The 13282-nt window shown below is 47.4% G+C and overlaps 1 protein-coding gene across 5 annotated transcripts in view; it reads left to right on the forward strand.

Annotated features, from left to right (window-relative positions):
- Window positions 1–13282, forward strand: part of NVL (nuclear VCP like) — a 99838-nt gene that overhangs the window by 33377 nt on the left and 53179 nt on the right. For all 5 annotated transcript variants that reach the window (XM_028111646.1, XM_028111647.1, XM_088017215.1 and 2 more), the window contains 4 exons: window positions 1055–1307; window positions 2468–2686; window positions 3387–3491; window positions 7963–8025. In XM_028111646.1, the coding sequence (XP_027967447.1) occupies window positions 1055–1307; window positions 2468–2686; window positions 3387–3491; window positions 7963–8025 (640 nt within the window). The remainder of the gene's footprint in view (window positions 1–1054; window positions 1308–2467; window positions 2687–3386; window positions 3492–7962; window positions 8026–13282) is intronic.

The following is a 13282-nucleotide window of genomic DNA, read 5'->3' on the forward strand; positions in this document are numbered from 1 at the left end:
TTCCATGGACTATGGATTTCGTGCTTCCGATTCTTGTTATTTTTCTAGGCAGAGGAAGTGTTTCTGCAACAGTCACTTTGCCATCTTGAAACTGGAAATCTCTTCCTGGGTAATTTCTCCTCCTTTGGAGTTTCCAGGGTGACCAGAAATATCCACATATTTTCAGAAATAGAAGTTGTAACAGAAAAGGATACTTATTTATGTTTTCTCCTAACATTCTGAATATCTTAGTTTTCATGTGAAAATGGTTTTACGCTGGAACCTTTTTTTGCTTTCTGTTATGTAGAGTGCCTGAGTGAGTGATTTTTCATTGGTCAGTAATGTTTATCTGCTGCTTTTCTGTTCATTTACATGATCTCAGGTGACTTTTCTGGGACTTATTCTCCATCGGCTTGACATTTGAAAATACTCCTCTGCCCTACAACTTTGGAAATTCCAGACTATTTCCCTGTCCAACTTCGTTGGTAACATCACAGTATGTGAATCATAGTAACTGACACTTGGGCGCTCACCGGAGCTCAGCCACTGTTCTGGGGGTTTAGCTGGGCTCAGGCCGACACCCCTGCGGGTGAGCACTACTATATTTCATAGCTAACAAGCGACAGAACCCAAGTGCGCAGGGCAGTGATGGGCCCAGGCTGGCGAGCGGCCGAGCCAACTTCCGAGCTCCCGTGCTGATTGTACGGCTTGTGTAAGAGCTTCACAAGCTCTTACTGCAAACTGTCTGAGGTCCTCCTTTGATGGTCATTACCTGGAGGCCCACGTTTCCCTGGCCCTACCTGGTGCCGCTTCAGGTGAGCGAGATTTCTCACACGTGCAGTATGGTGAAGTCGGAGAAGTATCTGTGCTAATGTGAAACGGGGTGTTAAGATGTGTATCAACCTAGCTTTCTTTGGAGGATAGAACTGATGGTTTACTTGAGTCTGGTGGCTTTTATTTCTGGCAGATGTCCATTTAATCTACTCTCAAAGCGGAATTTACCTCAAATAAACAGTAACTTGTTTTGACGGGTGGGTCAGTAATCTGAATTTTTTTGCCCTTGTCTTTCCTACAGAATACTTCGAACTTTGTGCAGAAAACTTAGACTTCCGGAAAGTTTCCCTTTCCGTCACTTAGCACGCCTGACGCCAGGCTTCGTTGGTGCGGACCTGATGGCGCTGTGCCGAGAGGCAGCCATGGGTACGGTCAGCAGGGTCCTGACGGTGCTGCCCCCGGATCCTGTGACTGCGGGTTTGCCGTCCGGACGAGGCCTGGAAGACCGGATGGGCGCCGAGCCCGCTGCTGGGTCACCGGCGCTTCCTGTGCAGGTACCTTCACAGTCCTGACGTCGGCCACGCAGCAGGTGTCAGTGGAGTTGAGGTGTATGGTTTTCAGTTTTATCGGTGTGATGATCAGTCACACCCAGAATGGCTGTGGTTTCCCAAGTACAAGTTGTTTTACTTTTTCAGCTGATCCTGAGTAAGTTCCTTTTACAGCATGGATTATGAAATTGTGGAGGCAGGGGTTGGCGAGCCGTGGGCTGCTCGCCCACTGCCTGTTAATGGACACGGAAGTTACGAGGGGACACAGCCGTGTTTGCACATCGTCTCCCTGCTGTCACGCTTCTCAGTTCACATGGGAGGTGTTTACTGAGTTTACAGCGTTTACCCTGCAGGCCTGGCCAGAGAGAGTTCGCCCACTGCTGTGAGAGCACTGGGCACTTGGTCCTGTTTCCTGGTTACCGTCTGGTCACGGGCACTGGCACGGTCCGCGCGGCATCCATGAGCTGTGTGAGTCGTGAAGCTCAGCACAATGTTTGTGTAGCACTTGATGGTTTTCTTGGGGGCTTCACGGGGCTTCGTGATCAGAGGGGCTAAGCGTAAGAGACCGTGGCCTGCCCGAGCCACGCGGCCTCTGCTCTCCAGAGTGGGCATCTTGGTCTGTGGTTTCAGATGTCTTTTACCTCCTTACTCATTTGGAACCTCAACTGTATCTGTTAAAATTCACAATAAGCATAGTCCTTACATAATGTACGTAAGTTGGGATTTTTATGAATTGAATTACTCAGTTACTGTTCATAGGTCCTTTCATAAAATTCTTTACAAAGCAAGAAATCTGCCTTTGAAGCTCACGGTTCAGTGTAGTCCTAGGACGCCGGCCTGCTCTCTGTGTGGGGGACAAGCCCCTGGGGAGCCGTGCTGTGAATGATGCTCCTACCGGCGTAACTTCCGTTTAATTCCATCAGAGTTGAGCTGCTGTTAGATTCCTTATAAATGAAATGTGGGAATTGGTGGTTGTGGACACAAACACAATCAGCTGCTGGTGGCCCCTGGCCATCCTCCTGCGTTCCATTCCAGTCAGGGGACCTGCCCCTTTCGGCTTGTTATAGCTGAAAGAAATACTGCAGTAACAGTTTTTAAAGGTACGAAATAACTTTGTCAACAGACTTCACGTTTCTTCATCTTCCCCCTCAATCGCTCCCGGTCAGGAGGAGTTACAGCGGCTGCTGGAGCTGCTGAGGAGCCACGAGCCCCTGTCCGAGGAGCAGCTGCAGGGGCTGTGCATCGAATGGGGTGATTTCACTGCAGCCCTGGCCTCCGTCCAACCCTCTGCCAAAAGGGAAGGCTTTGTCACCGTCCCCAACGTCACCTGGGCAGATATCGGCGCCCTGGAAGATATCCGGGAGGAGCTCACCATGGCCATACTGGTAGGTGTGTCTGCCGCTGGGCGCCCGGCGTGTGCACAAGGCAGCGTGTCTAAACGGGCTGGCTGTAGCTTTCTTCCGTGGGTCCTGTTAGATTCTAATTAAGCATCCAGCAGTGGTTTCTCATTCTTCTGACATCTGTTTTAGACTTATTCTCATGGTTGTGCTTGAATTCTTGGTAGTAGACGAAAAAAAAATGTAGGTTTCAACCAAGAGCCAACTGAGAAATATTTTCTCAACTCGCTCACCCTCTACGAGTCAAAGCAGTTTAGTGCCCATGAAACTTCGGATTAATTTTCATCACGTGTACTTTTCTACTTTCCTGAGCATTCTGTGGCTCATTAATGAAGGATGCTCTGCTTTGAGGTGTGGGGCTGCTGAAAGCGAAGAGCAGGGGTACGGCATGTGTCTGTGTCCCCTGACCACGCAGGGCACTCCCGCTTCTGAGCCTCACGGCACGGCCCTGCATGAAAGCTTTATAACCTGGGAATTTAGGTAGCTTAAAAAAAAAAACCATGATTTTAAGGTGCTGAAGTATTGTATCCTTATGTTTAAAACGTTTTCAGGACTTATGTTTAAGTGATTTCCTCAAGAGCAGGGATTCACGTATTTGTCGCCTGTTGGCAGCGTGCATTGAGATCATTTGGACACGCAGTACAGAGTGGACATTTGTAACGACTGACGTGGGCCTTGTTGTTTACAGGCACCGGTGCGCAACCCTGATCAGTTCAGAGCTCTTGGTTTGGTGACTCCCGCTGGGGTCCTCCTGGCTGGCCCCCCCGGCTGTGGGAAAACGCTGCTGGCAAAGGTACGGTGTGCACACGGCTGCCCCTATTGTCTTTCTTGCTGTTGGGGAGGAGAGTAGGAGTTGAACCCTCAGGTTACAGCCTCTTGGAGTGGGCGGGTTTTACATAATCTCTGTCATAGGCTCATTCTAGCAGGACTGACCACTTCTTCGGGAAGGTTTCCCACTTTTATTTTAATTACAAAAAGTACATCATTGGAAATTTGCAAAAGAAAAAGATGTTTGCATCAGCCATCACCCCATCAATTCTTACACAGCATTTACTGTATTTTCTGTTGTCTGGGTTTTTATCGAGCACCGTTGTGTACTTGTGGTTTGTAGCTGATCTTCTTTCCTGCTTCACTGTAGTTATCATTTATAACTTAACATCCCTTACAATTGTTTCACAGAATTGTTTTCTTGCAATAGAAAATACAGAGAAGCCAGAGGAGCGGGACCCACTACTTACAGTCCTCTCACCACGGCTAACTGCCACTTTGTTCCGTGGTCGGTCCTTCCAGACGTTCTCCATACACGCATGTCCCGATGCACGTGTTTTGACAAATACAAGGTCTTTAATGATGCTTCCCCACAGAGCAGTATTTCTTGAATTGTCAACATATATCCGCCTCCATATTTTTTAGTATCTGTGTAGTATTCTGTCATAAAGATACTCTGTAACTTACAGAAATGATCCCCCATTGAAACAACACTACGTTGAATAGTCCCATATTTACATTTTTGTACCTCAACTGATCATTGTATTAGAATGCATTCCTAAATAATATTTCAATAAAAGGAATGCATGTTTTTAAACCTTTTGACCCATTACCACTTGATCAAAGTTACCCATTACCAGATTACATCTGCTCCATCACCAAAGTGCCTTCCAGGTGGTTTGTACAGATTCAACCCCATCAGCGTATCGTCCCCCACACCCTGAGTTAGCGAGAGCCGGTAATGCTGATTTTAATCTTTGATGGTCGGGGAGGCAAAAGTGGTATCTTACATTTTTTAATTCACATTTTAAAAATTATCAGTGGGCTTGTCAAACTATGTATTTATTGGCTATTTTCTTAATGAACTGTTTGTTCATATCCTTTGCCTGTTTTTCTATTGATATGTGTGTGATTATATAATCATTTTTCATATATTAAAATCTGTCATATTTGTAAATGTGGTTATCAGTTTAACACTTTTGACTATTCATATTTTTGACACATGGCTTTTTTGTGTTTTGGTTTTTTTTCATTTTTTTTTGAAAGATTTTATTCATTTATTTGAGAGAGAATGAGAGAAAGAGAGCATGAGAGGGAAGAGGGTCAGAGGGAGAAGCAGACTCCCTGCTGAGCAGGGGGCCCGATGCGGGACTTGATCCCGGGACTCCAGGATCATGACCTGAGCCGAAGGCAGTCGCTTAACCAACTGAGCCACCCAGGCACCCCTTTTTTTTTCGTATTTATGTGGGCAAATTTCTCAGTCTGCTTTTTTTCCTTTGGAGTCATACATGTTAGACTGCTCTTCCTTATCTGTAAGTTATGTGGGCTGTCATTTTTAATGTCTGGATAATGTTTCATCTGTAATTTACTTAGCCCTCATCAGCTTTTTAAAGTATTTGAATTACTTGCAAATAGGAAATGAAAATTAATAGCACTTTTAGTAAGTGCCACAGTGTCCACAGAATTTGTGACTGCTCAGTAAATATCCGCTAGCCACAGTAAATATCAAATACCCACGTGTCAACACACGTGAAGTTTTCCAAACTTACTGACATGACTACATTTCCTTGCTCCGTGCTTCTGGTGCTCTTCCAGGGCCTGGCTGTGCGGGAGCGTGGGAGCCGCGGAGCAGGGCACAGGGTGCCATGGACAGGGCAGCAGTTCTAGAAGGATAGAGCAAGAAGGAAGGTCATGTCTCTGAACGTGTAAATTCAGCAGGCGGATGCAGGGCCCCAGCCTGGGTGCCTTGTCACATTGGTTTGTTTTTAATTAGTTACATCTGCCTCTGAGTAGCCTTTCCACGGCAGAAGGGAGACAGCTTGGGTTATTTGAAATCCATAGACCAGGTTTTCCTCTTCTCCCTGCTCCTGCCTCCTCCGACTGCCAACAGCTTGATGCCTGTGTGTGCGCCCGTGTTCTGGCACCTGCCCGTGTGGAGTGGGGAATCTTACCGAGGATGCCGTGGGTGGCCTTCAGGCTCACTGGGCCCAGGAGCCAGGCGGTATTTGTGTGGCTGTGTACTTTTTCCTGGGAGAGGGTTCACCACTTTTTCAGATGCTCCAGGAGGTACATGCCCGAAAATCTCGAAATGGTAGAAAATGTCCTTGAATGGCAGAAGCAAATGTTACTGGAGGACGATCGTGGAACCACCTGCGGGTCAGAGCCTGGCACCCTAGACTGGGCCATAAAATGTCTATTTGGGCTAATCTTGGTGGTTTTGTTCACTCACGATCACAGTAAGATGACGTTTTCCTGAACCCTGGCACATGGGAAGCATGCGAGTAGCATGGGGTCAAGGCATGTGGTAGCCAGAGCTGGCACCCTGCACATTGATGACTGATGAGGACACTGCAGAGAGAGGAGTAAGGTCAGTGAGTGCCTGGGGCTCTGGCCTGAAGCAGACAGCTCCTGACCATGTGCAGGAGGCACAGGCCGATGTCCACGAAGAAAAAAGTGAATTGTGCTCACTGCACTTCACCGAGGAGACAGGATTTCCAACAACTTCAGGAGCTCTTGGGGGTGTTAGTGGGTTAAATCTTGGGAATCTGGAGGGTGGAAGCTGAAAACCTGATGTGAATGCGTCAGCCTTCATTAGATGTGCTCCCTGCCTCCCCTTTCCGTGTTGTGCTGAGTGAAAGCTAGGACGGGGGCCGCCGAGCACTCCCTCCGTGGCAGAGCACGCGTGCGTTCCTGTGATTTCCTTACCCTGTGCCAGCAGCTATTGGAGGCGAACCAGGCACCTCCTCTGGTGGCATTTACTGTCTGGCTGGAGAGACAGGCAGGAAACGAGTCATGCAGTAACATTGGAGGCTCAGCTACGTGAGGCTGGAAATAAGCAGATTGTGGTGATAGATTGGGTGGGAGGTGGCTGCTAGAGGTAGTGATGTCCGGGGATGCTGACCGTTGGCCGTGTCCTGAGGGACCGGCTGGCCACATGAGGCACCAGGGACAGAAGGGGAAGGCTCTTCCAGGCAGAGGGAACGGCAGTGGCCAAATCCCTGACGTGGGGAAGGGCTAGGTTGAGTCTGAGATCCAGAGAAAGCCAATGTCTGGACTACGAAAGGCTTGGTTGAGTTTGAGATCCAGAGAAAGCCAATGTCTGGACTACGAAGAAGCTGTCCTGTCCCAAACTACAGGCTTGTGAGCTGTGGTAAATATTTCACATTGTACTCAAAAGATGAATGCAAATCCTCAGGAAATGATAACGATTGACGTTTTTAGAAGTGTGCGAGGTGCAGTGTGAGAATGGGTCAGAGGCAAGCAGGAGGGAGAAGAAATCAGTCAGGGTCTTTTTGGTTTGGTTTGGTTTCTTTGCATAGCCAGGCAGATGATGAGGCAGTCTGCGTGAGGGGGTGTGTGGTGGAGAAGCAGAGTGGTGGACTCCTACATTTTGACATCAGAGCTAACAGAACTTTTGGGCAGATTGGATGATGTCACAAGACAGAGGGTCAAGGGGGACCCTGCGGTTTGGGGCTAAAAGCTGTTGGAGTTGGAAGTGTGGGGTGTGGAGGGAGTTGGGACAGATCCAGGTGTCCCGCTCTGGTAATGACGGATTTGAGATGCGTGTCCGATCAGGAGAGAGATGCCGAGTAGTGTGTTGGGTGTAGATCTGGAGCTCCGAGGTCAGGCTCCGAGGAGAGGAGAGGAAGGAACTCCCTTCCCTGGTCCTTGTGAAGCTCTGGGTGATTTCGCTCAGGTTTCATCTCTGCATCCAGGTGACCTTCAGGTGATCTCTGTCAGATTCTTCCACACTTATAACTGCATGTGTCTCCTTCATGCTTCTCTTTGGCTTTGAGCCATGCGGTTTAATCGTTATTAAAATAATCTGGAAACACTGACCGTTGACCAAGGCTGATTGATACTGATGTTTTTGAATTTGAGGTCATGAGCAAATGATTGCTTTCACTGGGCAAGGCGTGTTGGATGCAGAGATTATGGTTCCACTGGGATTCCAAGCTGGAGCTACGAATGTGCAAATGTATGTATCTGAGCGAGTTTACAGAAACAAAACGCTGACATAAATGTTTGTGTCATCTCCATCTGATTTCTAGTCTGAGTGGTTCTTAGAAGGTTTTAGGTGAACCTTCCATTGATTTTTTTGTTTGTTTGTTTAAGTCATTTCTCCTTTTCCCATATGTGAGCTGCATTTAATAAGGAAAACACAGCTGTAAGAGAAGGAGAACAGCATAAACTGCAAAAGCCCCTGCGCTGTCACGATTTACTGTTACTTTAGTCTATATTTGTCTCACTTGTGTCCTTTGGTTTCCTTTCCCTAGGCTGTTGCAAATGAATCCGGACTGAACTTTATATCTGTCAAGGGCCCCGAATTGCTCAACATGGTAAGTTGCTGTGGCCTCAGCCATGAGTATAACTTAGGAGACTCGCGGCCCCTCCACTTACGGGGTGGAGCGTCCTCAGCCCTGGAAACGGACGGACACAGCATTTTGGTAAAACTCCGCTGCAGGCGGAATCAAGTGTGTGTAACTGCTCTCCTTAGTGAGTCTCCTCAGCTCTGAGCCTCCCGTCTTCCCACTTGCGAAATGGAAGTAACATTTAAAGTGTGTGCTCTGTGCTGAGCGTTCATCACATGCTGTACACACATGGTTGGCCCTTGAGCGGCCTGGGTTTGAGCTGCACAGGCTCACTTATGTGCGGAGACTTTTCAGTAAATATGGTCCTAGCAGAGTATTTTCCTTCCGATTTCCTTAATCATATTTTCTCTCCTGCTGCTAACTTTCTTGTAAGAATTCAGTGTGTGATACACAGAACATACAAAGTAGGTGTCAGTCGACTGTTTATGTTGTTGGTAAGGCTTCTGAAGGTCAACAGCAGGCTGTTAGTGGTTAGGTTTTGGGGGAGTCAAATGTTACATGTAGATTTTCGATGGCGGTGGGGAGGGGGGTCGGCGCCTCTAACCCCATGCATTGTTCAAGGGTCACCTGCATTCTTCTTCAGCAACCCTGTGAGACACGAATTATTGTTTCCTCTGACTCCTGATTTCCAAACAAGGAAACTGAAGTCTGCAGGCAGCACGCACCTTGGCCAAAGTCCGAGGGCTGGGGGAGGAGAGCTGAGGTTTGAATCTCGGTTACGTGACTCCTCTGCTTGCCTTGCCCTCGTGTCCTGTGGCACAAACAACTCGGGTTTTTTTCTTTAAAGCAGGCTCCACACCCAGCACGGAGCCCAAAACAGGGCTTGAACTCATGACCCTGAATTCATGACCTGAGCCAAGATTAGGAGTTGGATGCTCAACCGACTGAGCCACCGAGGCGCCTCCCAAATGACTTAAGTTTTAATTAAAAGTATTTTGGGGGGAAAATACTACCATCCTATGTAGTAACTTCTTTCTGTAATTAGGAGTTTATACAGTGTCTCAGATTTAAGAGATTTTGAATATCTTATTATCTCTTCATCCCTGTGAGAAGTAAAAATGCCATTCTGTCATGTATTCAAACGAAGAAGTGAAAGTATTATTTTTTTTTTAAGGTTTTATTTATTTGACAGAGAGAGACACAGCGAGAGAGGGAACATAAGCAGGGGGAGTGGGAGAGGGGAGAAGCAGGCTTCCCGTGGAGCAGGGAGCCCGATGCGGGGCTCAATCCCAGGACCCTGGGATCATGACCTGAGCCGAAGGCAGACACTTAACAACTGAGCCACCCAGGCGCCCCTTATCGTTTGTTTGAAAAGGTCTTTTAGGGGCACCTGGCTGGCTCAGTAAGTGGAGTGTGCGACTCTTGATCTCAGGGTTATGAGTTCGAGTTTCACGTCGGGTGTAGAGATTACTTAAAAATCTTAAAAAAATTTAAAAGGCTTTTTAAATTTATCCCTCCTACCAGTTTTTATGTGTTTCCTATTCTGTGTGATACTTTCCTCCTAAAGTAAGGATTCGTATTTAGGCGTTTCCTGTGGGCTTTCTTTCTTTCTTTCTTTCTTTTTTTTTATTTATTTGACAGAGAGAGAGAGAACACACAAGCAGGGACTCGATCCCAGGACCCTGGGATCATGACCTGAGCTGAAGGCAGACGCTTAACGACTGAGCCCCCCAGGCGCCCCTCCTGTGGGATTTCTGTGTGTGTACTTCTCTTGTCCTTCCATTTCGGCAGTGGAGGTGTTAGAAATGAACCTTGGCAGGAGAGGATTGATCAGGGATGAGGCTGGAAAAGAAGGTCCTGCGGGACAGTGAAGGGCCATCCTCTGCGCTAGAGCTGGGCTGTCCTCTCTAGAATCGCGGAGACCCAACAGAGGCTGTAAAGCAAGCGTGTAACATTTTGTTAACTTTATTATGAAATATCCCAAGCACAGAAGAAGTTATGAAGAGTAATGGAATGAACCCTCTGTATCTGTCACCCAGCTTTAAAAAATACACAAAACCAAGATACTCGACGCCCCTGCAGACCTTCCCTAACCATGACGCAGTTCTCTCTCCCAGAGAATTTACCATAATCCTGAATTTGGTGTTCATTAATTCCGTGTACTTTCTACATTTAATCTATATGTATTTATCCCTCAGCAACACGCAGTATTATCGTACACATTTCATCATTGTTTAAGGGACAATTGGAAATTTGAACACTGGATATTTGATGTTAAGAAAATAACTTCTAGGGGCGCCTGGGTGGCTCAGTTGGTTAGGCAACTGCCTTCGGCTCAGGTCATGATCCTGGAGTCCCAGGATCGAGTCCCACATCGGGCTCCCTGCTCAGCAGGGAGTCTGCTTCTCCCTCTGACCCTCTTCCCTCTCGTGCTCTCTCTCATTCTCTCTCTCTCTCTCAAATAAAAAATAAAAAATAAAAAAAAAATAACTTCTAAGGGAAGGGCGAACTCGGTGCGGGGAGGCAGAGTGCACTCGTACTAATGAGCACTGAGTAAGGCAGGGAGGTGCGCATCACCATGTGTATTCCTGAAACTAATACTACACTGTATGTTCCTGGCACTGGAATTAAAACTGAAAAAACAAAAGGAAAACCAGTTTTAAGTGTGATGATGTCATTGTCAGAAACCATTGTTTTTCGTTAGAGATAGGGAAATATTTACAAATAAAATACGATGTCTGGGCTCTCCTTCAAAATGACAAGAACGAAAAGCGGAGCATCTGTTAGGTGAAGGTCAGGAATTGAGCAGATGATGATTGAGCTGGGTGATGGGCGTGTTTGGGGTTCAGTATACTCTTATGCCTACTTTTGTTACGTGTTTGGAACGCTTTCATAAACAGTAAAGCAAAAACAAAAATAACCGACTTTATGTAAGTGGTATGTGTTCTTTTGTAACTTGATTTTATTGTTATTTTTGTTGAACATTATAATTCTTTTAGAGTTCCTGGACCCAGTTCCGGGGGGCAAGGGATCACCCCCCCAAAACATCGAGCAATCTCAGACACTGGCAGGGGGGTCTAAGAACTCGACTCAGGTCAACTCCGTTCTGGCACAGTCGGCCAGGACACAGCATCGGACTCCACAGGCTAGGGGCTCAGTCCTACAGCATGGTTCCCCATCCTCCACTGCAGACACCAGGCCCAGGCCCCAGGCTGTCACCAGATTGGAAGTTCCAGCAGCCTCCTCCTTCTTTTGCTAATTTGCTAGAGTAGCTCCATAACTCAAGTGTGTTGATAAAGGTTAAGATGATAAAGGATAAGAATCTACCTCCAATGAAGAGATGAATGGGGCAAAGTCCCAAACAGGAGTCTCTCGGAGCTTGGGGCCTGGCTCTGGGGTATGGGGCGGCAAACCGCTTACCTGGTATGAAGGACTGAAAAACTGTTGTCTTGGGTTTTTGTGGATGTGTGATTACATGGCCATAATCGGCTGAGTCACTGACCATTGGCTGATTCAGTCTCGTACCAGGAGGTCGGGGGTGAGGACTGAAAATTCCATTCCTCTGACCACACATCCTCCTGGCAGCCAGCCCTGCCCTTGGGTGGGGTCCAAATTCACCTTGATTAGCAAGACCTTTTACTTTTGTGGCCCTGAGGGTTCTCAGAAACCGTGGATGAAGACCAGATATATCTGAGTGACCTAATAAATATTTCTTCTGAATCATTCTATCGAAGATTTTATTTTGGTTGGTATGTTTCCCTCGAGGTCATTAGTCTTCTGTGTGGTATTCCACTAAATGGATATCACCACACTTTAAAAAAATGAGCTGCTTTCTTGATGGATGTTTAGGTTGAACATTATATACGCATGTATACATATATTTGGGAGCTGTTTCCCAAGGGTGTGTACATGAGGACAATTGCTGTCTCTTCTAGAGCGTGTGCACTTTCAAAAATAGTTTTGCCAGCTTTTTTCCCAAGGTGGTTGTTGCTGAGTTACATGTCCCCCAGCTGTGATTGGGGGTCCCCATGGCCTCACCAGCGCCGTGGTGTCAGATCTGAGAAGTGCGATGGTCATCTCATGGTGGTCTCACCTGTTCTCTAGGGAGAGGTGTGGGAAGAGGTCTGCGGCAGAGTCCAGCATGACTGGGGCAGAGATGAGGTGGTCTGTTGAGGAAGATTGACCTCTCAGGGTTAGAAAATGCATTTGCTCTGGGGAATTTCAGACTCAGGGGGTCTGGAGATGTCCAGCAGATGCGTGGATGTAAGTCTGGAGCGTTGAGATTTGGGGTGGCACCTGAAACCCTGGGAACGGGCCGTGTCTACTAGGGGGTGCGTTGAGCGGGGCCCCTGATGGCTCTGGGGCAAGGAAGGAAAAGTTGGCAAAGCAGTCTGGTCTCCTGAAGGGGGAGGACGCCCAGGACTTTCTAAGCCTGAAAACCTTGGGGCCGGGGGGGCGGCTAACTTCTTCAACCTTGTCAGTGTAACCAGACCGAGTACCAGGAACTGAAAGTAGGACCTTGGGTTTGGCAACTAGAAGGTCGTTAGTGACTTTAGGGAGAGTATTTTCACTAATTGTGTTTGCAAAAGCTAGATTATCAAGGTTCAAAACTGAATGGCAGGGGTGCCTGGGTGGCTCAGTTGGTTAGGCATCCGCCTTTGGCTCAGGTCATGATCTCAGGGTCCTGGAATCAAGTCCTGCAGTGGGCTCCCTGCTCGGCGGGGGATCTGCTTCTCCCTCTCCCTCTGTTGCTCCTGCTCCTGCTCTCTCTCTCTCTCTCTGTATCTCTGTGTCTCAAAGGAATTAATAAGACTTAAATACAGAATTAGAAATGATAGGTATAGTCTCCTTACTTGAAATATTTCTTAAAGGCCAACATAGTGGGGTTTTCTTTTATTTTTAATCAGTGTTGCCTTTGTTAAGATTAACTGACCTTTTAATGTGTCCTTTTGAAACTTGAGGTTTACCTTCCCCTAAATTAAGTTTTTCTTTTCTTGGTCGTTGTGGTTTGCCAAGTCCACAGTCCTTGTGTCATGTTCACTGTCCCCGTCTGTCCCCGTGGGAGACTTTACCTCTGACAACTCACGGCTAGCTTTTCTTGTAAATGTCTGATGATGTTGGTTCGGTGTTCCAGACGGAACTTGTTCTGACTTAGATTCTTTAGGAACCCGAACCAGTCTACTGTATTTGTGCAGAGTGCACAGTGTGACGATGGAGATGAACATGCAAGTGCTGTGTCCTCCTGAGGACTTCCCGCTACAACGCGGCGAAGGTGCACAAGCTG

Source organism: Eumetopias jubatus, unplaced genomic scaffold (genome assembly GCF_037043125.1).
Source record: "Eumetopias jubatus isolate StellerSeaLion01/CBP00866 unplaced genomic scaffold, mEumJub1_p1.0 scaffold_12, whole genome shotgun sequence".
NCBI classification, from domain to species: domain Eukaryota; kingdom Metazoa; phylum Chordata; class Mammalia; order Carnivora; family Otariidae; genus Eumetopias; species Eumetopias jubatus.